The sequence below is a fragment of the Pecten maximus genome, chromosome 15, assembly GCF_902652985.1.
Source record: "Pecten maximus chromosome 15, xPecMax1.1, whole genome shotgun sequence".
Lineage (NCBI taxonomy): Eukaryota > Metazoa > Mollusca > Bivalvia > Pectinida > Pectinidae > Pecten > Pecten maximus.
Genome location: NC_047029.1, coordinates 22,988,253 through 23,012,564, shown reverse-complemented (window position 1 = coordinate 23,012,564; position 24,312 = coordinate 22,988,253). Strand labels below are relative to the sequence as shown.

At 37.5% G+C, this 24,312-nt stretch overlaps 2 protein-coding genes across 4 annotated transcripts; one reads left to right on the top strand and one right to left on the bottom strand.

Annotated features, from left to right (window-relative positions):
• Positions 1-830: 830 nt before the first annotated feature.
• LOC117344295 (NADH-ubiquinone oxidoreductase 75 kDa subunit, mitochondrial-like) lies at positions 831-14,265 on the bottom strand. Of its 3 annotated transcripts, none has more exons than XM_033906994.1 (21): positions 14,219-14,265; positions 13,229-13,293; positions 13,001-13,092; positions 12,478-12,585; positions 11,781-11,857; positions 11,301-11,382; positions 9,353-9,417; positions 8,929-9,006; positions 8,266-8,451; positions 7,684-7,783; positions 7,328-7,477; positions 6,622-6,767; positions 6,102-6,230; positions 5,781-5,847; positions 5,293-5,355; positions 4,632-4,793; positions 4,126-4,279; positions 3,074-3,249; positions 2,210-2,344; positions 1,402-1,894; positions 831-1,227 (listed from the first exon to the last, which is right to left on the bottom strand). In XM_033906994.1, exons 2-20 carry the CDS (start codon positions 13,281-13,283, stop codon positions 1,745-1,747), a joined length of 2,175 nt encoding a protein of 724 aa, XP_033762885.1. In that variant the 5' UTR covers positions 13,284-13,293; positions 14,219-14,265; the 3' UTR covers positions 831-1,227; positions 1,402-1,744. The 3 variants fall into 3 exon arrangements, with proteins under 3 accessions (XP_033762885.1, XP_033762883.1, XP_033762884.1); XM_033906992.1 differs by having other exon boundaries at positions 831-1,314; positions 1,448-1,894; XM_033906993.1 differs by having other exon boundaries at positions 1,448-1,894.
• Positions 14,266-14,416: 151 nt separating this feature from the next.
• LOC117344298 (elongation factor 1-beta-like) lies at positions 14,417-22,709 on the top strand. Its single transcript, XM_033907002.1, has 6 exons — positions 14,417-14,574; positions 19,856-19,981; positions 20,840-21,021; positions 21,394-21,519; positions 21,781-21,848; positions 22,536-22,709. The coding sequence occupies exons 1-6, from the start codon at positions 14,495-14,497 to the stop codon at positions 22,623-22,625; spliced, it is 672 nt and encodes a 223-aa protein (XP_033762893.1). The 5' UTR covers positions 14,417-14,494; the 3' UTR covers positions 22,626-22,709.
• The last annotated feature ends 1,603 nt before the right edge of the window (positions 22,710-24,312 follow it).

Genomic DNA, 24,312 nt, shown 5'->3' with positions numbered 1-24,312 from the left:
AATATTGACTATTAACCTTAACAATTTACCGGATGACCTTGATAAAGTTCATGAGAGATGTTATATGGTAGGCAGAGTTCATGAGATGTTATAGGAGATCACGAGAGATATTGTGGTACGAAGAGATCATGAGAGATATTATGTGGTAGGTAGAGATCATGAGAGATGTTATGTGGTAGGTAGAGATCACGGGAGATGTTATGTGGTAGGCAGAGATCATGAGAGATGTGGTAGGTAGAGATCATGAGAAATGTTATGTGGTAGGCAGAGATCATGAGAAATGTTATGTGGTAGGCAGAGATCATGAGAGATGTTAAATGGTAGGTAGAGATCATGAGAGATGTTATGTGGTAGGTAGAGATCATGAGAGATGTTATGTGGTAGGTAGAGATCATGAGAGATGTTATGTGGTAGGTAGAGATCATGAGAAATGTTGTGGTAGGTAGAGATCATGAGATGTTATGCGGTAGGTAGAGATCATGAGAGATGTTATGTGGTAGGTAGAGATCATGAGAGATGTTATGTTGAAGGCAGAGATCATGAGAGATGTATAGTAGGTAGAGATCATGAGAGATGTTAAATGGTAGGTAGAGATCATGAGAGATGTTATGAGGTAGGTAGAGATCATGAGAGATGTTATGTGGTAGGCAGAGTAAATGAGAGATGTATAGTAGGTAGAGATCATGAGAGACGTTATGTGGTAGGTAAAGATACCAAGAGATGCGAGTTCATGAAAGATTTTATTTGGAAGGTATTATTGGAGATAAAAAGAGGTTTAATATGGCAGGTCTCCCAAGAGACGAGGGTGATAAATAAGTACACAGTCACTAGAAATTACCCATACACGTTTTATTTAAATTCAAAACAATGATATTACAACATTGTTGGTGTTTGTAACAACTTTTTTCACACACACTAATGTACAATGCTCAGAAACCTGCTAGATAATGTGCATAGGTCTGATTCCTGCAAGATGAAGTACGAGGATCAGAGACCTGACAGTTGATGCACAAGGCACTGAGACCCGCTAGGTGACATAAGAGGGTCGGAGACCCGCTAGGTGACATAAGAGGCTCGGAGACCCGCTAGGTGACATAAGAGGCTCGGAGACCCACTAGGTGACATAAGAGGCTCGGAGACCCGCTAGGTGACATAAGAGACTCGGAGACCCGCTAGGTGACATAAGAGGCTCGGAGATCCGCTAGGTGACATAAGAGGCTCGGAGACCTGTTAGGTGACATAAGAGGCTCGGAGACCCGCTAGGTGACATAAGAGGCTCGGAGACCCGTCAGGTGACATAAGAGGCTCGGAGACCTGTCAGGTGACATAAGAGGCTCGGAGACCCGCTAGGTGACATAAGAGACTCGGAGACCCGCTAGGTGACATAAGAGGCTCGGAGACCCGTCAGGGGACATAAGAGGGTCGATGACATAAGAGGCTCAGAGACCCGCTAGATGTCATGAGGCTCAGAGACCTGCTAGGTGACATACAAGGCTCAGAGACATAATCGTGAGGTACATGTATGGTTTCTGCTACTCCTCTGTCTTGTTGCATGACTATTTTATAGATTAAATCTGTCCATTCAGGAGAGTAAACTTCATGAAAAGTCCATTGAAACATTGAAAAGCAATGGAATAAACAATTCACAGGTTTAGACTTAAAGCATTATTCCAACTCCTGTCAAATCACTAGAAAATACAATAACATCTTATTTACATAACTGGCTCTAAACACAGGTCAAAGGTCAGTATTTGCTTGCTGCAGCTTCCACTGAAGCTGACACACACTTGGCCATGGTCGGTGATGCGCGACTGATAGAGTTCGTCATGTAGAAATCGCTGAGAATACTTATATCTGGGGTGAGAGGAGCACTGTCCAGTTGTCCTTTGGCAAGCTGCAAAACAATTAGTAATCTAATTTTAAATTTGAATCTTTTTTATTTGATTTGGATATTATTGTATGAACCTGAGAAGTGACACTGACCAAGTCTATATAACCACTTATTCCCCAATTAAACAGATCTAAAATGTTATATTGATTAGGTTTCTTGTAGGTTAATACTACTTTCATAGGTTCAGAAAAATGCATATTCACCTCAAAACAAGTACATAATTGATAGATATTGTGCAAATGTACATTTATAAAAAAAATTTGTAATGTTTATAAGAAATTGCAACATTGCAAAGTTTTCATTACACTAGCCACCCACCTGAGCAAGCTCTTGTGCTTGTCTGAAGTAGTTTGCTTCCTCGGCATCGCCATACTTGATGAGATTTGGAGACACCTCAAAGAGACGGCCTTGTACCTCTTCCAGATTGTCGTAAGTTAAGGGATAGCCTGCAATCTGTAATCACCAGCAAGATTAGCATTAATTTCTACTTCATGGTTCTGTAACACTAATCTAGATATATTGACATTGAACCATTTCAGGTTCTGCCTCTTGGCATCAACACTCTTTCCTTTTTACAAATTGCCTATATATGAAGCCTGTCTATACAGCTCACCCATTATTCAATACCACTGACAAAGTACATGTATACCACTGACAAAGTACATGTGTACCACTGACAAAGTACATGTACACCACCGACAAAGTACATGTATACCACTGACAAAGTACATGTATACCACTGACAAAGTACACGTATACCACCGACAAAGTACATGTATACCACTGACAAAGTACATGTACACCTTTCACATTGAATGAAAAAAGCTTACACAATACTGCATGCATGTTTTACTATCGACTATGTACTTGTACATATTGTGACAAACTATTAATATGACTCACAAGATATATCAAGGATAATACTTTGAAAAAACTGACAGCCCTCCATTCTTGCATCATATCATCATTTATGCCTAATATCACAACCAAAGGCTATTGGTGATTCCCCCCAAAAAAATTGGGGAAAAAACCCAAACCATAAAGGTTTGATCTCTATGATCATAACAAGGTAGTTCAAGAAACTGCTAATTGTGATGTGGCAGGATTGCATCTGCTGTAATCTTTTCCATATAAAGAATTTGTAGATTTTTGATACGACAGAAATATGGATGATGGACTTACCTCTGATAGAGCCCGGATAATTTTCCAATCGTTTCTGGCCAGGCCTGGTGGAGAAACGGCCATGCGAGTCTGCTGGGCACGGCCTTCTGTGTTAACATATGTGGCATCTTTCTCTGTGTAGGCAGCTCCTGGGAACACTACATCAGCCATGGAGGCACCAATATCACCATGGTGACCTGAACAACAAAACAGAGCACATATTCATTTAAGAGAAAAATTTAAAAGAAAAAAAATATCATTACAGACTGTTTTCAAAATTCAAGTTTACCAATTTTGAACATATTGACTCACGACCTTGAATATGGGACAAGGTCATTTCCTTCAGCAAAGTGAATAGCACACTGCGGCCTGGACATATACCTGTTTACAAACTTATTAACACTTCATGAGAGTAAAATACCAGCAAATATTTCACAAATTCAATTTTCCAAAAGAAGCTGCACATTTTTTGTTTTGATTTGATCCTAGTGACCCCAACAGTATTTTATTTCTTCCTAACTTTATCTGCATTCAAGGAAGGAAGGTACAATAGGTAGTCAGATTTGTCTCATTTCTACACATGTAATGCCGGTTGGTCCAGGGTAATATATCCATGTTCAGAATGCTTAATTACATATCTACACATGTTATACTAGTGGTCCTGGGTAATACACCCATGTTTGCAATGCTTAATTAAACCTCCACACAGGCACATGTGTGAAGTTATTTATAGAGCATTGGGTTTCACTAAATTTTGTGACCCTTTGGTTGGAATACCCTTATTCTACACGCGAAACACATGTAAGAGTCTTAGTCATGACAAGTTATCATCTATACCCCATGGGTACTCAGGATAAGTCATTTCATGAAAATGCTGACATAGAAGACAGACAAGATAGAATGATTTCTAGAAGGCATCTATATTCACAGATATCTGTAGCTGAGTTTGGTCAGATTCCGGAACAACATCATGATAACAGTGATTCTTGTTTAATTTTTCATAAAAGAATCTTGATGCAGAAAAATGTTTTTGTGGTCTTATTAGTTACATGTATTCAAACTAGATCCTCTACCTTGATATATCACAAAACAGTCTTTAGGTAGATCCGCCCTAGTGATGGTTCCCTCGTCAGCTCCAAGCAGGTACAACACTTTAGGGGGATTCTGGCGAATGTAATCCACACCAGCCTTGAACCCAAGGTCAAGAGCTGCTACCTGTCCAGCAACCTATACAGGAACACAAACATTCCATATCCAATGTTTTAAAACATAGAAAAGACACTGTGCAGTTTACAAACATAAACAATGCAGATGTCTTTTGTCAATAGCTCATGTGAGCTCTAGCCCTGAAAATCTGCAATGCTGACAGATGATTTCCTGTCAGATTAATCTGATTAGTCCTTTAGACGAAGATATCTTTCAAAATATTATTAAATTTAAGTTTAACAGAGCTTTAGATAATCTCAGAATAAAAAATTCTGAAATAACACTTTTTAGAATGTTTTCTACATGAAACTTTTAAGCTAACATTACTTTCTCAAAATGTCTTTCACAGTAACAGAATAGAAAGTGTACTAACCCTGTGTAATACATTGAGAACCTTCCAGGATTCGCCACAGTCAGATTTGACTCGCGCTGTCTGACTGATCAAGGATACAGCAGCATGTATGGCTCCGTTGTCTGGTCGCTGTAGAGCTGTGCTCCCAACTACAACCATTGGTCGCTTAGCTTTGTTGAGTACCTGAAAAGTTCATTTAAATAATGACATTTACATTTTACACAAAATATTTATAATGGCTAATCCTGAGGTACATTGGGTCCGATGATCTAACCAAGTCCAACATGTGGTAAAAGGTTTCTGAAGCAGCCTTACTGTTTGTGAATTTGTGTACTGCCAATATTGTAAACATATTATACTTGGTGGACTCTTACTTTAGTGCATTTCCGAATTTTGCACTCTTATTGAATGAATCTATAGAATTACATTGTGCTAGTCAACACTTTTTAGCTCATAAATTTTGGATACAAGCTTGGACAAACTGGTTCATCTGTTTTTAAATGCAATATTTCAGGCATAGGTCTTGACAGAACTGCAGATATTAAATGCCAAGCTCATCTGAAAACAACAGAAAATCACCAGATCCTTCCTTATTTCATAAATGAACAACTCGGGTCCCATAAAAAAATGGCCCTAGACTCAGTTATAACTGAGGATTTAAAGACCCTATCTATCGACCTACCTCACAGAAAGGATGGTTTCCACTGGCGATATCTTGTAACACTTTTGTAGAATCCCCAAGATGCTGAAAGGATGGAACAAAAGATACATATCAGAATCATTCCATACAAATTGAGAGCTAGACACAGTAGAGCCAGAAAAGGAATTGCATCATGCAGCTGTTTAATCTTCCTACAATAGTTTAGTGTTGCTCTGAGCCTAACCTAGCTAGGAGGTGACAACTGACAAGGAAAGTCACAAATGACTTATGAAGAAAATTCTTGTGACATCAGTGTATAAAAATAAATTGCTAGATTTGTCACAGATCACAGATAATGAGGTCAACATGTAAAACATTTATATATATTAGTTAGGGAGTATGGGGCTTAAAAGTGTCAGTTTAATGTAGATGTTGAATATATTTACATATATCTATACTGTATTCAATTCTTTTCGAATTCTTAAGCTTATCTTTCGTTCAGCAACCAGTTCCTGCATGAAAGTACTTACGTCATAATCGTATGTAAGGTCGACCTTTGACCCAACCATTGCCACTTGTAAATCATTGTGGATCCAGCTGAAACATAAAGTTCCAAGAAACATTTAGATTTTGTAATTTAGTTTGGATAAGTCTTGAGGTCAAGAGAATCAAATAGAGAATTTACAGAAAGACACACTGTGTGCTTCTATCCAGCCAACAAGATTGATTCAAGTTGATATAACTTATTTCTTTATTGTTGTAGAACACTGGTATAAATAATCAGCCATTTTCTTTTCTTTTTGATTTGAATCTGTATTTAAGAGACAGGGACAATATCATTTTGTACTTACCTTTTCCTCATTCTTGCATTAAATAAAGGTGCCTCAAACCGAGGGTTTGTACCGACCAACAAGATGAGGTCTGCCTCCTCCACTCCGCTAATCTTTGTATTCAGCAGGTAGTTAGATCTGAGATCAGTTCTGAAACACAATGATGAAAGAATAAGTTCCTTCTATTCCTATAACCCTTGTTTATTATGCACTTAAACCTTAGACCGGAGAGCCGACAAGCATGAAACATAACATTCTAAAAAGATTTCCTCAGTAGCATTTACCATGCTTGATCCACAGGGAAGATTTCTCTTGTTTAGTAGACATTTAAAAACAAGTATACATGTACTTTGTATTGCTAAAACAATACATGTCCCCTACAAGCCCGATAAAAATAGTAACAGGGACATTAACCTTGACCCAAAAACCCTGAAACTCGAACTTGTCCCAGATATTATGGGCCCTTGGTAGGGGGACTAATAAGACACGAGATCAGAGAAAATTACATTCTTAATAGATTTCCTTTGTATACAATACTTACCCTGCCCCGTCCACTGGGAAGATTTCCTCCGTACACAGCCCATCACTGCCTAATCTGTTGAGGAAATCTTTGAAGGCCACAAGAGCTTCTGCGTCCATGAGTCCTCCAGCAATACCAGCCACATCCTCTCCGCTTACCTGTGACAACTGAGAAAACAGAACACATTTTATAGAAACGATATGTTCAACAAGAAAATGTTATCAGAACAATTTGTATCCAGGTTGGAATACAAGTCAGGACAAAATGCTTTAGTTATAATGCTGCTTGCTATATAGATATGTAAGACAGTAAAGACAAAGGTTTACATTCATAATAATTGAAATTTAATTATCAAAATTAATTAATTGGATCATGTGTTTTTGATATGAAGTTATGGTTGCTGAGGAATCTAAATTAATAAATCATATTTGAATTTTATCAATGTCTTTTCTTGTATGTGGTGTATAAATTCATTGTGACATCTACAGTTACCCAGATCTGCATAGTTTTATTTACATATTTCAAACAATGGGACATCTGACATAAATCAGTGAATCACAACACTTGAAAATTGAATACAAATTTGAGAATAATTTTTAAGAATTTACCAATTAAAGTTTGGAAAATTTATATCCTATGGAAATTTGCCTTAATATGTCAGGTCTGAAAATTATTGATATTCAATCCATGGTATAGACTATAAGTGTAACTATTCCACTGTACATACTTTCTCAGCTGTAGCCATAAAGGCATCCTCCCAGCTTGCAGCTACTAAATTTCCACTTTCATCCTTCACAAAGGGACTTGTCAGTCTCTGTCGCTTCAAACCGTCGTAAGCAAATCTCGTCTTGTCAGAGATCCACTCTTCGTTGATTTCCTGTAGTTATAAACATGGAGGGATTATGATATCATGATAGTGAAGGTTTGATTTTCTGTACATAATGATTTTCACATGGTGATGTTGTTTAAGCTATAAAAACCTTGATACAAGGAAATTGAATATCAAACAACTGAGAAAAAATACAACAACATAGATTATATGTCTTATACAAAAGAAAATTAATTTTTGATAATTAACCATACCTCATTCATACGTGGGAGAATACGCATGACCTCGTTCGTGCGTGTGCTGATGACTATATTACTGCCAAGGGCGTCCATCACATCCACGCTCTCTACCTTCCTGTAAAAAAAATGTTTGCGTGTAGACTTCTATAGCAAAACAATTGGCAGATGATATTTCTACAAAATCAACAATTACTAACTTATTTGAAAACAGGACCCTTGTGCTTTCAGTCATTACATTAAGCTATGGACCAATACATGGTTGTTGCTGGCTGAATACACTGTCGTTATCAACTGTCTTTTAATCCAATGTAACACAAGGATGATCTGTTGTTCTTTGTTATAACTGCTAGAGGAAGTTGCGTATGTGAAAAAATAACCACTGATCTATCATGCAGTTCTATTGTCACAGAACTATTAAATCAATGCTTACTTCACCGCAATTTTGAACCAATTTTTTATTCTGGGTTTGGGATATTGTGATTCTGCTCTGATTGTAAAGTTGGTATGGGCATCTTAAACTGTGCATCTGTAATTTTAACTGTGCAATATAAAGGAAACCCAAACATGAAAGAACTCTCTGTGTTTCTAGTGTCGTACCTGGTTTCCCAAGGCCTAGCTGTAAAAGCGTATGGTTTAGATGTTAAAGCTCCCACAGGACACAGATCAATGACATTTCCAGATAGCTCGGACTGGAACATTTTCTCTACATAAGTACCAACTTGCATGTCCCCTCCTCGGCCTGTAGTCCCCAGGTCTTCCACTCCAGCTACTTCACTGGCAAATCTGGTGAAAGGGTACAAACAGGTAGAGATTGAAAACCTTGGTAAACAGAGTCAAATGCGGTATACACAAACTTGGTAAACACAGTCTAATGTGGTAAACACAAACTTGATAAACGGAGTCAAATGTGGTAAACACAAACTTGATAAACACAGTCTAATGTGGTAAACACAAACTTGGTAAACAGTCAGCAAAACCAGTTTGTAGACCTGGTAAAGATAGCAAATTTAAATATGATTTGTTAATCTGTAGTGAATTTTATTTGTAAATACTGTACATTTACAATGCATTATATTTTGACCATATGGAAGAAGCTATATGATATGTTATCAAGAATAAATAAAGTTAATTAGCATTTGTAAAGTATTTGTTTTTGTATTGTTTATCAACACATCAATAGATGATGAAATTGTAAACAAGCTAAGCCTAGTAAACATATTAGAACCTCATAAACACAGATTTTAACAAAGTTGTACCTACCTAATGCAACGGGTACAGTGTATACAGCGGGTCATAATGGTTTTGATAAGTGGACCAACATTTTTGTCCTCAACAGCTCTGAAAAAAAGATACAAGGATAAACCTTAAAGCAAATGAATAAGGATTAAAATATGTAGGCAAAGTCCTTCTCTGAATCCATTGGTGTAATTCATTCATCTTAAAACTATCCTTTATGAATTTATGGACCAAAATTTGACTGAAGGTTTGCTCTTCCAATTTGGACTGAAATTACATTTCCCCATACATATTCACAAACTTTTTAAGGGTCATAAACTGAGATTGAAGGCTTTTAAAAGGCAAATGGAAGTTTGAGGTTATTCAAGACCATATAGCAAAATCTAAGTACTATTAAAGACTGTATGTGCCCTGTCCTTTTTTTCTGTAATAAGTAGAGGAATCTTACCGTTTACCCGTGAAATTAATGTCTGTAAATCTACTTCTGTCACTGCCGAAGTTCATGGACTGATCCTGGATAAATCAAAATATAAAGAAAGTATCAGTGTATGTACAAATTCTACATGTAATCATAGCTAAGAGAATCAATGACAAACATCAGCCGCTCATGATACAACTAGGAATTGATCAAAGAAAATATGCTCCAGAGGACGACAAACCACAGCCCAATCAGACCTAGTATACAAACCACAGTCCGATCAGACCTAGTATACAAACCACAGCCGGTCAGACCTAGTATACAAACCACAGTCCGATCAGACCTAGTATACAAACCACAGCCGGTCAGACTTAGTATACAAACCACAGCTGGTCAGACCTAGTATACAAACCACAGCCCGATCAGACCTAGTATACAAACCACAGCCGATCAGACCTAGTATACAAACAACAGCCGGTCAGACCTAGTATACAAACCACAGCCGGTCAGACCTAGTATACAAACCACAGCCGGTCAGACCTAGTATACAAACCACAGCCGGTCAGACCTAGAATACAAACCACAGTCCGGTCAGACCTAGTATACAAACCACAGCCGGTCAGACCTAGTATACAAACCACAGCCCGATCAGACCTAGTATACAAACCACAGTCCGATCAGACCTAGTATACAAACCACAGCCAATCAGACCTAGTATACAAACCACAGTCCGATCAGACCTAGTAAACAAACCACAGCCGGTCAGACCTAGTATACAAACCACAGCCCGGTCAGACCTAGTATACAAACCACAGCCGGTCAGACCTAGTATACAAACCACAGCCGGTCAGACCTAGTATACAAACCACAGCCGGTCAGACCTAGTATACAAACCACAGCCGGTCAGACCTAGTATACAAACCACAGCCGGTCAGACTTAGTATACAAACCACAGCCGGTCAGACCTAGTATACAAACCACAGCCGGTCAGACCTAGTATACAAACCACAGTCCGGTCAGACCTAGAATACAAACCACAGTCCGGTCAGACCTAGTATACAAACCACAGCCGATCAGACCTAGTATACAAACCACAGCCCGGTCAGACCTAGTATACAAACCACAGCCGATCAGACCTAGTATACAAACCACAGCCGGTCAGACCTAGTATACAAACCACAGCCCGGTCAGACCTAGTATACAAACCACAGCCGGTAAGACCTAGTATACAAACCACAGCCGGTCAGACCTAGTATACAAACCACAGCCGGTCAGACCTAGTATACAAACCACAGCTGGTCAGACCTAGTATACAAACCACAGCCGGTCAGACCTAGTATACAAACCACAGCCGGTCAGACCTAGTATACAAACCACAGTCCGGTCAGACCTAGAATACAAACCACAGTCCGGTCAGACCTAGTATACAAACCACAGCCGATCAGACCTAGTATACAAACCACAGTCCGGTCAGACCTAGTATACAAACCACAGCCGATCAGACCTAGTATACAAACCACAGCCGGTCAGACCTAGTATACAAACCACAGCCCGGTCAGACCTAGTATACAAACCACAGCCGGTAAGACCTAGTATACAAACCACAGCCGGTCAGACCTAGTATACAAACCACAGCCGGTCAGACCTAGTATACAAACCACAGCTGGTCAGACCTAGTATACAAACCACAGCCGGTCAGACCTAGTATACAAACCACAGCCGGTCAGACCTAGTATACAAACCACAGCCGGTCAGACCTAATATACAAACCACAGCCGATCAGACCTAGTATACAAACCACAGCCGGTCAGACCTAGTATACAAACCACAGCCGATCAGACCTAGTATACAAACCACAGCTGGTCAGACCTAGTATACAAACCACAGCCGGTCAGACCTAGTATACAAACCACAGCCGGTCAGACCTAGTATACAAACCACAGCCGATCAGACCTAGTTGTCAGTATATGGTACTCACCTGGAGGTCACATTCCCCACCCTGATCACAGATTGGACAGTCTAACGGATGGTTCATTAGCAGGAACTCCATCACACCTTCTCTGTTAAAATAAAATCAGACACTCATGGGACCTTCATGTTAAAACAAAGTTCCAATGCCAAAATGAAGCTAGAACTGTCACCAGGAGAGCTATAATTAATATCCCAATCAGCCGGTTTTTCTCAAAAGGGACAAAAGATTAAATCAAAACAACAAGCACAGGTACACAACTTCAGGTACACAACTTCAGTGTACATGTGTGTTGACTACAAAGTTTCAAATAGTTTTGATGAAAACTGTTGAAAGATCTGTCTGGACAAGATTCTGTGATCTAATATAGGCAAAGGGTAATAAGACGTGATTATGTGGCCGAATATGTATCTTGTGTTCGTATAGGACACAAGGTTATAGTTATACCAGTACAATTAGAACATGCGTATCATGTCAGTGGGTGGATACCTGGCCTTCCTTGTGACGGGAGAATCTGTCTTTACTCTCATCCCCTTCATCACTGGCATAGCACATGAGGCAATGGGCTGTAATAACAATAGCATAATATTACAATCATGTTATTTTCCCCCGCAAAAAAAACCCCATTTTACTAGGCAAGACATACAACATCTCTTTCATTTAATATCTGTCAGAAAATCGTACTTGTAAAGGGAGATAATTCATATTATATTTTCAAGGACACAACTGACAGTTATAAATATGATACATTTCTGACATATCTAGTCTTCACCAATCAGTTATTTACAGTAAATTATAATCAGTAATGCACTACCAATGCTACTGATGTCTACACCTGGTTTTACTCCTGGTTAATCTGGTTCATCCTGGTTTTACCTTTAACTTAAGTCTGGATTTAGAGTTGGTTAAAGTCTGGATTAGTCTGGATTTACTGCCGGTTTAAGTCTGGTGTTTCAGTTAAGCATGAAGTTACCTCTAGTTAATGCCTAGTACAACCAGGATTTACCTTTAAATTAAATCTGGACTTACCACTGGTTTAAACCTGAAAAATCCATGTCTGAATCAGTCTGAATTTACCTCTGGTTTAAGTCTGAATTAGTCAGGATTTACCTCTAGTTTAAGTCTGAATTGGTCCGGATTTACCTTGGTTTAAGTCTGAATTAGCCTGGGTTTACATCTAAATTACCTTAGGTGATTTTTCCACTTCCACCAGACACATTCTACAGTTTCCTGCAATGGACAGGCGGTCATGGTAGCAGAACCTGGGGATCTCCACTCCAGCAGCTGCACATGCCTGAAAATATATAATGTCACTATACATCAAATGTGAAAAGGTATAGTGGTCACTTGTCAGATCATTCTCTGGATATTTCGGTTTCAACAGTAAGACCCTTTATGCTGTTTTCACTTCCATCCAAGCTAACAAGAGTGAGTAATATAAGTTGATCTAAATTGTTTTTGCAATTATTGTAAAATAAATGAAGTTAATAGTTTTTTAGTCCCCAATTGTGCATCTTTGATAATTACAGTTAACTGTAACAGTATGTGAACATGCATCATCAATGATGACAGGTAAACAATTCTTGGAACTTGAATTCGTTGTACATTTGTATATCTGAATGCAATTTGTACATGTAACTTGCACCTGTGATTTAAACTATTTACCTGTGATTTGCACCTGCAGTTTTGTACCTAGAAAAGTTCTTTACCTGTAATACTGTAGTCCCAGGATCTACATAGACTGGGTTATCATCCACGAAAACCTCAACTTTCTCAGGTGCCCCTGTGCTGCTGCACCGAACTGAAAGAAATACATGATCATTACTGACATATCAAATATCAAATTTATCTTCATGCATACTGCACAGTACATAATACATATTAACATTTAGTTTAGAACTTCAGACCTTTTTCACTTTATACATTGAGTTAATTACCTGCAGCGATTGTTCGGGCCCCAAGGACTCGGCCAGTGCTCCACAGCCGAAGCATTTTTCCTTATCTGAAATATGAACAAAATCTGAATTTGAAAAAAAATAAAGTTGATTAGTTTATCTTTTTTTTTAATATCTGATTAATCAAGCTGTGATTAATTTTTGACTTGCTTTGTCCCATCTTTTTAATCCTTGTGTTTTAAATTGGATATGTCCCGTTTTTTTCAATATGCAATATTTTTAATTGGTGTGGCTGATACAGTATGTATTGTAAATGCAGTCTTTGTCTTTGAGCTGATAGAGCATGCTTAAGATTATCTAGAGCTATGGATTATCAAGCCTGCCGTTAGTGACCTGGGTTTGATTCTTGCCATAGTGTCCGATAGGATGTGTTTTCCCATCTTTTACACCAAAAAAATAAAATGGCACTGGTGAAGCGGGGAATTTTGAACTGTTCAAATTCCTGGACAGTATAAATTAAATGGAACTGTAATTTGGCGATCAAAAAGCGTTTCAATAATAAAATATCTTATTTATTCACTTATGACAGAGTAAGTTAGATACTATAATACAGTGGTGCAGGACAAATATCCAGGTTCAAATTCTTGGAATCTCTCCAGCTCTATTCGATCTAGCTGAACTCCACTATCTCTACAATTCTAGACTCCAATAATAAGCGATTGGTTGCCCAGCGTTATTTATTTATCTGAAGAATCTACTGCAAAAACAACAATAATGAATATGCGCGTCCTTGTTGTGTTAAAAAAAATCCGAAGGGTATGGGGGGGGGGGGGGGGGGGGGGGGGTAAGTAAATGCGACTGTTGACAACTCTTTAATCGAGGAAAATGTTGTGCCGACATATATGTCAAAAGTCAAAACTATATATCATGCATAACCTTATTCGCGGTATACGACTTCCAGCTCTGATGACATTGCAATTATCCATGGCTATGGCTAATATGTGGTAATTTTGCATGTTTTATGAAACTCACCTTGGCGAACCAGTCGGGACACCAAACCGGAACTTCGGTAATTTATCTCCGCACTTAACGGTAAAAACATTTTACATATTGCATTAGTTATTCTAAAAATCTAAAAATATGTAACTTATTTTTGTATATTAATAATAAAGCAAATATTTGATAAAAAAATGAATTTAGATCCAATAAAAATCATATTTTGCATAGTCGCCGGCACGTTACTTCCTGTCTTTTCGAGAACCGTGCGGTGAAGGAGACCACGTTGAAATCATCAGCAGTCACATCAAAATGGGTTTTGGAGATCTTAAAAGCCGTGCTGGACAGCAAGCACTCGACACTTTTGTTTCAGACAAAAGTTACATTGAAGGGTAAACTTTTTTTGTTGATTATTTTAAGATTGACTCTCATTTGTGTAAAATTGCACCACAGGTATACTGGGCCTGGCAGACAACTGTAGTACTGTCATACTGCCATACTGAATAGGCCTAGGCTTTATACAACGATTTGTTTCCATTCCACCTTCAATACTGTTTTGTACAATAGTTTGGCTCTTAGCTAGTTACGATATTCTGGGCTGTAACTTGTGATTGACTGAAATGATTTTCCTAAACAATATAGAATAGTTTATAATATATAAAGCATTACATTTAAAGGAATTTTAACAAAATCTTATTAGATCCTCAATTGTCCTTATAACTAAGACAAAAGAAAAGTTAATGAAGCACCGGTAAGAACAGGCTGTGTAGGCGAAATGAGTCTTCTGTTTGTGATACGAATGAAGCCCGTTTCCACGGTAATATATATATATCAGTTTTCTTTCCTCCACCCAAACCACATCTTTGCTAGCCAAGGCTCCTGATTATGTTACACTCCACAAACCCTTGGCAGTTATAATCATTTTTATTAACCATCCCAGGGCATTCCAATCAAATCGTGTTTTACATTCAGGCTTGGCATTAACATTGCAAAAAACACAAATTTCAGTGCCCAGTGGAGCTACCTTGTTGACTATGTCATGGCATTTTACCTAAATACAGAAACATACAATCTTTTGGGAAATATTCACAGTGTTTGTGCAATTGATCAAAGTCACTGATCACTAGAGCTGAAACGAATAACAGATTTTGGCATTCGAATATTCGTTTGGTTTATTCGAATGGTATTCGAATATTCGGGAGTATACAGTTGACACTTAAGAAAATGTAACTATTTCTGATTTACTAAGCTGGATAGACGACTGAAAAGCTTTAGATAAGTAACAGTGATATATACACTGTTCAGAAGCTCACTTTAATAATCGTAAACAACTTCACCAAGTGCGCCTATTGACGATAATGTTAACATGGCTGGCCTACCTAATTGACGAGCTTGTGTCTGTCATATTGTCAATGTCAAGAGAAGGAATATTTGCGTTGTAAGACCAATAAATAATAATAAAAATCAATGTTCACTACATTGGGTCCGTATGTAAATGTTCTACATTCAATGTAATGGCAAAATAACATGAAATAAAACAACCGCGGGCTGTCCACATGGTAAATTTTCCTCTGTCGGTTGAGCGCTTGTAACTGATGTAATGCATATGGCGCACCACATGGTTGACACTACACAGTACTGATATGAAAGATAGCAGCACTGTACCTTATTTACAATGTCATGTCAGAAAAATGTTTATATCTTTTCATTCATGCGTTTTGGAACTTATTCATGTCAAAATAGTTGTATATACATGTATTTTTATGTTGAACTGAATGCTGGAATGGAACGGAAATCTGACGTTTGAACATGTTTTCAATGAGTTTGGCCCGGAGATCATCTGATGATTTGCTATGTTAGATTTAGAGTACCTTTGTACGTTAAAACCCCTAAGCATAGCTTACATTCTGCTTAAGATTTATTGGAATTTAGCTGGAAATGCTCTCAAACTCAAATGGAATGTTTGTACATGTTTCAGATCAAAGGATTAAAGGGAAGTAAATAATTAAATATCGTACTGAATATTCGAATACGATTCCACTATTCAAATATTCAAGAAATTGGTATTCATTCGCGAACATTCGTTTCAGCTCTACTGATTACATATCTCGTTAAAATGACACAAGCTTAGGCCTCCCGGTGTGTTTGTAATCATCGTCGATGAAGTACATTGGTAACGCTCATTTTGATTGGTAAAAAAGTTCATGCTTAAAGGGTGGTTATTTCGAATCTCCGCTAGAGGGCCAGAACTGATGACTATATCTGCCAAGATTTCGTGGAGTGTAATATGATCAGAATCCTTGGCTAATGGAGATGCCCAAACCAGAACTTAACTATTAAACCACCAACCTGATATTGAGTGTTAGTTACTGCGATTATTTTGCAGTGTAATTTAGATAAATCAATGAAAGCATAATAGGTCAGGATTGATATTGATTTAATTAACAGTAGACTTATTTTACTGTACAGATAGAAGAAGTGAGTATTGCCAGAGCAGTAATGTCTGAAATGATAAGAATTTTAGAAAAAAATTGTGGTTTAAATGGTTTCTCATGCTGATCTTCATAATTATTTCCCTTACAATTTAACACATAAGTGCTTTGATGGTTAGCAGGGTTTTTTTAAAACTGGTTTGGGATGGGGCCTTTTTGTCACTTTTTGGGAATAAAATTGGTGAATGTGATCGGGAAAGATTTTTTCAAGAATAATTATAAACTAGTGCAAATTTTGGAAATTTGGCATAAATATGAATTACTTCCATTAGGAATGGGGCCCATTACTGGCCCCAAAATGCCTTCAGAAAAAGCTCTGGTTAGGATGTGATGCATGCAACTATTTGAATGTTGTCTGAATTAAGTTTTTGGGTTTTTTTGGCAAAAAGACACAAATATGTCCGATTAGCAGTCACATATTTAAAGAATATGGTAACATGACAAGCTTCAATTGTCAATTTCTGTAATGAAAAATACCCTGCAGCGCTAGTGCTTGGCCTCAACTTACCGACCTCTAGCTTTCTGAGTGGTCACCACAAGGCTATAGAGAAAATACAGCTAGTCTCAGCTGGTAAGATGACCATATACATGTACATTTCCAGATTTTAGCTCGCCTCTCAAAGAGAGGGGGAGCTTATGTTGTCATCCCGGCATCAGTGTTTAAAGGTATCGGTGAACTCTTTATAAGTGTACTGGGGTTCTGATATTTGATAAGAGGGTTGCTTTTAGATTAAAACAGTGACTGTTTTGTTTTTGGTACATTTGGGGCCAAATATAAGTGCCTTCCCCTTGTAAGATTGTATTTTCCCAATTTCAGGTTCATATTTTCCCAAACAGGAATTATTCAAATGTCATCATTTTTGTGTCGCCTTTGAAAAAGGAGACATATAGGTATTACTTTTCGGCGTCAGCCGGAAAATGGTTTTCGTGCGATAACTTTAGTAGTTTAGAACGGATTAATTCGAAACTTCATGGGAAGGTTCATTACCATGATAGCTCGGACAAGTTCGATAACCAAAATTATTCGCACTTTTTTAAAAGAGTTATAGCCCTTTAATTTTTTGCGAAAATGGTTTCCACTCAATAACTTGAATAATTATTACAGGATTAATTTGAAACTTCATGGGAATGTTCGTTACCATAATACTGTGGACAAGTTCGTTAACCAAATTTATTCGCACCATTTTAAAAGAGTTATGGCCCTTTAATTTTTTGCGAAAATGGTTTCCACTCAATAACTTGAATAATTATTACTGCATTAATTTGAAACTGCATGGGAAGGTTCGTTACCATAATACTGTGGACAAGTTCGTTAACCAAATTTATTCGACCTTTTTTCAAAGAGTTATAGCCCTTTAATTTTTTTTGCGAAATTAGAATGTTCGTTATCATAATACTGTGGACAAGTTTGTTATTGTTTTTTTTTATTCAAGTCCTAATTTTAAAGAGTTATGACCCTTTAATTATTCGCATACACAGGCGACACCTCCATTTCCGTGGAATTCTTGTGTATCAAGATATGTTGATCAATATGTATTTCAAGCAGATGTACTTATGTTACAAGTTTCTATATATTGAAGCTAAATTAAACATAAAAAAAGATCTGTTGATAATATTTCTCAGTAAAAAAAATGTCACTATTTTTCCAATGGATATGGTACAGGCCCTTGTAAAACAAAGGTAAAATCACTTAACTTTTACTCTTCAGAGTCGTCAGAATGAATACATTTTGAAAAGTTCTTTATTTTTAAACATTTTGGACTCTAACTATTGATGTCAAATCTAATGTCTAATAAAGTTTTTGATGCAAGTGTGGAAAGACATCAGCAAATTCCTTCATAATTGTACTAGGGTTCTAATACTTGGTTGCTGTGGGGGTTAAATATTGCTTTCAGGACTCGAATATGTTTCATAATAATCATAATTTCAATGCTTTCTACACTGCCAAACCTAATTTAAACTATGCCTATTTTACCTGCAAATATTGAAATAGTTTCTGTTGAAGTAACAGTATACCAGTACATGTAATGCAATACGATTCCAGTTGGTGATTAGATATAGTGATATTCAATGGTGAGGCAAGCTTTGTGCTAACGACGATAATCTATTCTCACTGAGCTTTAAGAATCATATTTTAATATTAAAACATACAGCACCCTCTTTACATTACATGCCGTTGTGAAGATGGGTATTGTACCAGGAAAAAGGCACATCTAGATCCGTGTGCCAAATTTGTTGGCTCTCTGTATGCTCTGTACGTATTAAAATAACTCAATAATGTATCTATACTGATTCTTTTATAGTTTGTTGGTAACTCCAACAGGATGTCAAGATACCAGCCCTCTCAAGCTGATATTTGGTGTTTGTTGTTTTGTAGATACGGTTCTTCTCACACTGAAGTTTTGGTGTGTTGCTTTTCAAGCGGATGATTTGGTTTTGTTGCTTTAATTTGTAGATACCAGTCTTCTTGGACTGATGTTTTGGTGTTTGTTGTTATACAGAAGCTGATGTTTTGATGTTTGTTGTTATACAGATTCCAGCCCTCACAAGCTGATGTTGTGGTGTTTGTTATTATACAGAAGCTGATGTTTGTTGTTATTCAGAAGCTAATGTTGTGATGTTTGTTGTTATACAGAAGTTGATGTTGTGATGTTTGTTGTTATTCAGAAGCTGATGTTGTGATGTTTGTTTTTATACAGAAGTTGATGTTGTGATGTTTGTTGTTATACAGATTCCAGCCCTCACAAGCTGATGTTGTGATGTTTGTTGTTATACAGAAGCTGATATTGTGATGTTTGTTGTTATACAGAAGCTGATATTGTGATGTTTGTTGTTATACAGATTCCAGCCCTCACAAGCTGATGTTGTGATGTTTGTTGTTATACAGATTCCAGCCCTCACAAGCTGATATTGTGATGTTTGTTGTTATACAGAAGCTGATATTGTGATGTTTGTTGTTATACAGATTCCAGCCCTCACAAGCTGATGTTGTGATGTTTGTTGTTATACAGATTCCAGCCCTCACAAGCTGATGTTTTGTTGTTTGTTGTTATACAGAAGCTGATATTGTGATGTTTGTTGTTATACAGATTCCAGCCCTCACAAGCTGATGTTGTGATGTTTGTTGTTATACAGATTCCAGCCCTCACAAGCTGATGTTGTGTTGTTTGTTGTTATACAGATTCCAGCCCTCACAAGCTGATGTTGTGGTGTTCTCGTCACTATCCCAGGCTCCACCTGCTGACCTACCACACGCACTGAGATGGTTCAGCCACATCAAATCATACAGCGATTCAGAGAGAAAAGGGTAATTACTAAAATATTTATATACACCCCCACTAAAGAGTAGACAGATGTCTGGCTTATCCGAGATTCCCTAGCTAGAGGGGGGCCGCGGTGGCCGAGTGGTTAAGGTGTCCCGACACTTTATCACTAGCCCTCCACCTCTGGGTTGCGAGTTCGAAACCTACGTGGGGCAGTTGCCAGGTACTGACCGTAGGCCGATGGTTTTTCTCCGGGTACTCCGGCTTTCCTCCACCTCCAAAACCTGGCACGTCCTGAAATGACCCTGGCTGTTAATAGGACGTTAAACAAAAACAAACCAAACCAAACCTAGCTAGAGGCACACTACAAAAGCAGTGTTCACGGTAGAGGACTCCCTATATAGGCAAAAGAAGTGTTCATGGTTGAGGATACCTCTGAACACTAACAATCTAGCAAGCTGTGGGCACACTATCTACATATTAATGTCATGGTAAGAGTGATCTTTACAGCTTACACAGATCTGGCTGTGTTCATGGTATTAATTTATATAGTTTTCACAATAACTATGTTATACAGTCAATTTAAAAATGAACATTGCTGCTGTAGCAACCCCCTGTCAGTTATACTGTTTTGTAGTTGTTCCAAGCATTTCTCCTTTATATTGACACTGCATACCACCTGTACAATTTGACCAGTTCTCATTTGTTTTAGTCCCTCAATTGATGTCTTAGACAAATCATGGGAGTCTCTTCACTTTGACTATGATGTCCAAAAATGCTCCATCAAAAATTGGTCAAATGAAGCAGAATCCAAACATTCGAAGATGAATGTGTCTTCTGTTTCCCTGTATCCACATCTGTTCTCTCAGCTACTATTGACTTTAAATATCTATTGTTCACAGATTTGGTGGTCAAAAGAAAGATCTTGCAAAATACGGACCTGCAGGAGATTCCAAGGCTGCTGATGATGATGATGATGACGATGATGTTGACCTGTTTGGTTCAGATGACTCTGAGGAAGAAGCTGAAGCAGTTGCATTAAAAGAAAAGAGATTAGCAGAATATGCAGCAAAGAAAGCTAAAAGTAGGTACACTGGTAAAATGTAATGTCAAACTTTCTACCCTTCTACTTAGAATTTTTTTTATTGGTATGAAATTCTTCAGAGTTGATTGAAGACTTACATTGATTCACATAACCATAGATCAAAGTTACCAAGCTGGAGTTTAAAGTTTCTTACTGACAACATGTTTAATATGACATTGGGAAGCAAAATTGACAAAAGTTCAAGGTCACCAGCTCAGAGGTCAATGTCACTTGCTGTCAAAAAATTGATCAGAATCGGACAACGAACTGTACTTGCTATGGAATTTTGTACCCTGTGGTGGTAATACTTTCATTATGTGTTTGTGTAGTATAATAATGGTCTTTTGACTGACTGCTGACTTTAAATTTCAGAGCCAGCTGTGATCGCAAAGAGTAATATAGTACTAGATATCAAACCCATGGATGACGAGACAGACATGGCTGATGTAGAAAAGAAAGTCCGTGAAATCACCAAGGATGGTCTTCTTTGGGGAGCAGGTGGGTGATTCTCAACATTATCAGCATCAAAAATGGTAGTTCTTAAGTCGAAGAAAGATTTAACTATTAGGCCAATTTGCATGAAAAAAATAATCATAACTTATTACCTCAACGAGTCAAGGTTAGCATACATGTAATTCTTCACAGCTTTCCATGTGGATGGATAAAAAATAAGAATAGATAAGTGGATCTATATTAGATTTATATTCAAAATTTTCTACATGATTAGGCTACTGATATATGTATCCATTTTCATTTCAGCAAAATTAGTTCCTGTTGCATTTGGTATCAAGAAATTACAAATTGCCATGGTTGTGGAGGACGACAAGGTAAGTCATTTTCTATTTCCAATATTTCAAAATAGATAATGACAGGTATGGCAACCTAAAAGGTAGAACTTCGGTATCATCACATCTACTTTATGAGTATTGGTAGAATTCCTGTATCACCATGTCTACCTAATGATTTGTTGGTAGAATTCCTGTATCACCATGTCTACCTAATAATTTGTTGGTAGAATTCCTGTATCGCCATGTCTACCTAATTATTTGTTGGTAGAATTACTGTATCACCATGTCTACCTAATAATTTGTTGGTAGAATTCCTGTATCGCCGTCTACCTAATAATTTGTTGGTAGAATTAATGTATTGCCATGTCTACCTAATAATTTGTTGGTAGAATTCCTGTATCACCATGTCTACCTAATAATTTGTTGGTAGAATTCCTGTATCGTCGTCTACCTAATAATTTGTTGGTAGAATTACTGTATTGCCATGTCTACCTAATAATTTGTTGGTCGAATTGCATTTCTTATTTGGCCCTCAAAAGTTTGCATTGTGTCTGTCCATCCTTCTACACTTTTATCTTATCTGGGTTCCATCTTCTACACTAACCAAAAGTAGGTCATTCTGACCTTTGACCTACATTATCTGGGGAATGTTTCCCCGATTAATTTTGTTATGGGTTTCTGTGATTGATCTTCTGTGCGTAATTCAGTATTGTTTGTGACTTGCAGGTCAGTGTGGATGACATCACAGAAAAGATCGAAGAGGACCTTGAAGATTTTGTGCAGTCTGTGGATATTCACTTGTTCCAGAAGATTTAGTGTTGACAATGCTCCTACTTGGAGATCTGGGACTAAAGTGCTCTTAATTTGCAGATAATAAAACTGTGAAAAAAACAACAAACATCCCAGGATTTGTTTTCTCTTTCTGCAAATTCTTTGATAAATACAGTCAAACTTCGATGTTTCGAAGTTCAAGGGACTAACAGAAAAACTTCGAAACAGCGGGACTTCGATTAATTCATGGTTGACAATAGATCAATGTTTTCTTGATAATGACCATATCTGTTAACGTTATATGTCCTCGGTGTCTTCTTGTTGATCGTCGCCTGTCAGGTTCACATCGAAAAGTTTACTTAATTTACCTCAAACCCAACAAAATAAAAACACTTTTCGTCAATTAAACCCAAGTATTTTTTAATTAAACAAACTATGTATCTATGTTACAAAACACTTATATCCCGTCTAATAGATAAAGCAAAAGTACAATGCACACTTATGTTAACGGTTTTTCTGCTAACGACACGTGTTTACGTTGCAATGTATGTGCATATGAAATACGGAATGCCGATCAGTTGGAGATGCATGATTGAATGACAAATAACTGATTTACAAGGATATTTATGTATAAGTTTGAAACGTGACACTTTGAATATGAGTGAAGACATCGCTAATAGTTTGCATTTAAAATTGATCCGCTTGTTTTACTGTTCCGTAATATTTACTTACCAACCGCTGATTTCAATGGCGGCGGAGATCATTAAAGACGGCTACCGGTATGGTTTACTGGAGTGATTAAATGCCATGGTTTCTAAATACACCATTGATCTATCAATTTAGTCTGATTAATAATTAACCCCATAATCGTGAGTGACATTGCATGCTATCGTTATCCCTATTGTCAGTCGGGGCATTTGTGGGAGGGGTGTGAAATATTGCCGCAGGGGTCGCGACAAACACCTGTCCAGTGGTCAGTACAGGTAAACTTTTTGTTTGAATCATGAGATGTCAATTACCTATAATATCATAGCTAACGGGCCATGAAAAAAGTTTGATACATCGGAAACTTCGATTTATAAAAATTTGAATCATACATAGGTTCCTTAGTTCCCAAGCAAAAAGTTTGATACAGCGAGAAATTCGAATCAACGAAGTTCGAATCATCGAGAAATTCGAATCAACGAAGTTTGAATCATCAAGGTTTGACTGTACCAGTTTTGCATTTAAATCAGGTGTGAATTCTATTGAATAGTCCAATACTCTAACCGACTGAGCTATCCCAGTCCCCATGTAAGGTCATTCATTATCCCTTGGTGACAAATCGGCGAGGGGATATAGGGATAGGCTAGTATGCTTGTAATGTGTATTGTGTTATCAAACAATGTCCTTGATTTACCAACTTCATTAATGATCAAATTGAAAAGAACCTGAATCTCATGTAAGAGTTCTCCTTTCAAAAACCTGGGGTAAAAAATGTTGTCACTGTTACTAAAAATAGAATTTTGATGTCCAGTTTCCAGAAACTTCATACACTTAAAAACATCCTCTCGGGTCAAAATTAAGGTCGTTGTTACTATAAATAGATTTTTAACATTCTTGCTCAGTCGACTTCATTTATGATCCTGAAACTTCATGCTTACTCAGATCACAACTATTGTCTCTTGTACGAGTTTGCATTTCAACCACCTGGCCGTCATATAACCGAGATCACTTACAAAAAATTCATTTT

What these genes read in the sequence shown, in the direction of transcription:
- LOC117344295 (XM_033906994.1), bottom strand. Translation starts at nt 13,283, where the DNA reads ATGCTTCGGCTGTGGAGCACTGGCCGAGTCCTTGGGGCCCGAACAATC. An exon ending in ATTAATTTCACGGGTAAACG is followed by an intron (nt 9,007 to 9,352) that starts GTAAGATTCCTC and finishes TCTTTTTTTCAG; the next exon opens with AGCTGTTGAGGACAAAAATG. An exon ending in TTCTCCCACGTATGAATGAG is followed by an intron (nt 7,478 to 7,683) that starts GTATGGTTAATT and finishes TTATAACTACAG; the next exon opens with GAAATCAACGAAGAGTGGAT.
- LOC117344298 (XM_033907002.1), top strand. Translation starts at nt 14,495, where the DNA reads ATGGGTTTTGGAGATCTTAAAAGCCGTGCTGGACAGCAAGCACTCGAC. An exon ending in GACAAAAGTTACATTGAAGG is followed by an intron (nt 14,575 to 19,855) that starts GTAAACTTTTTT and finishes GTTGTTATACAG; the next exon opens with ATTCCAGCCCTCACAAGCTG. An exon ending in AGCGATTCAGAGAGAAAAGG is followed by an intron (nt 19,982 to 20,839) that starts GTAATTACTAAA and finishes TATTGTTCACAG; the next exon opens with ATTTGGTGGTCAAAAGAAAG.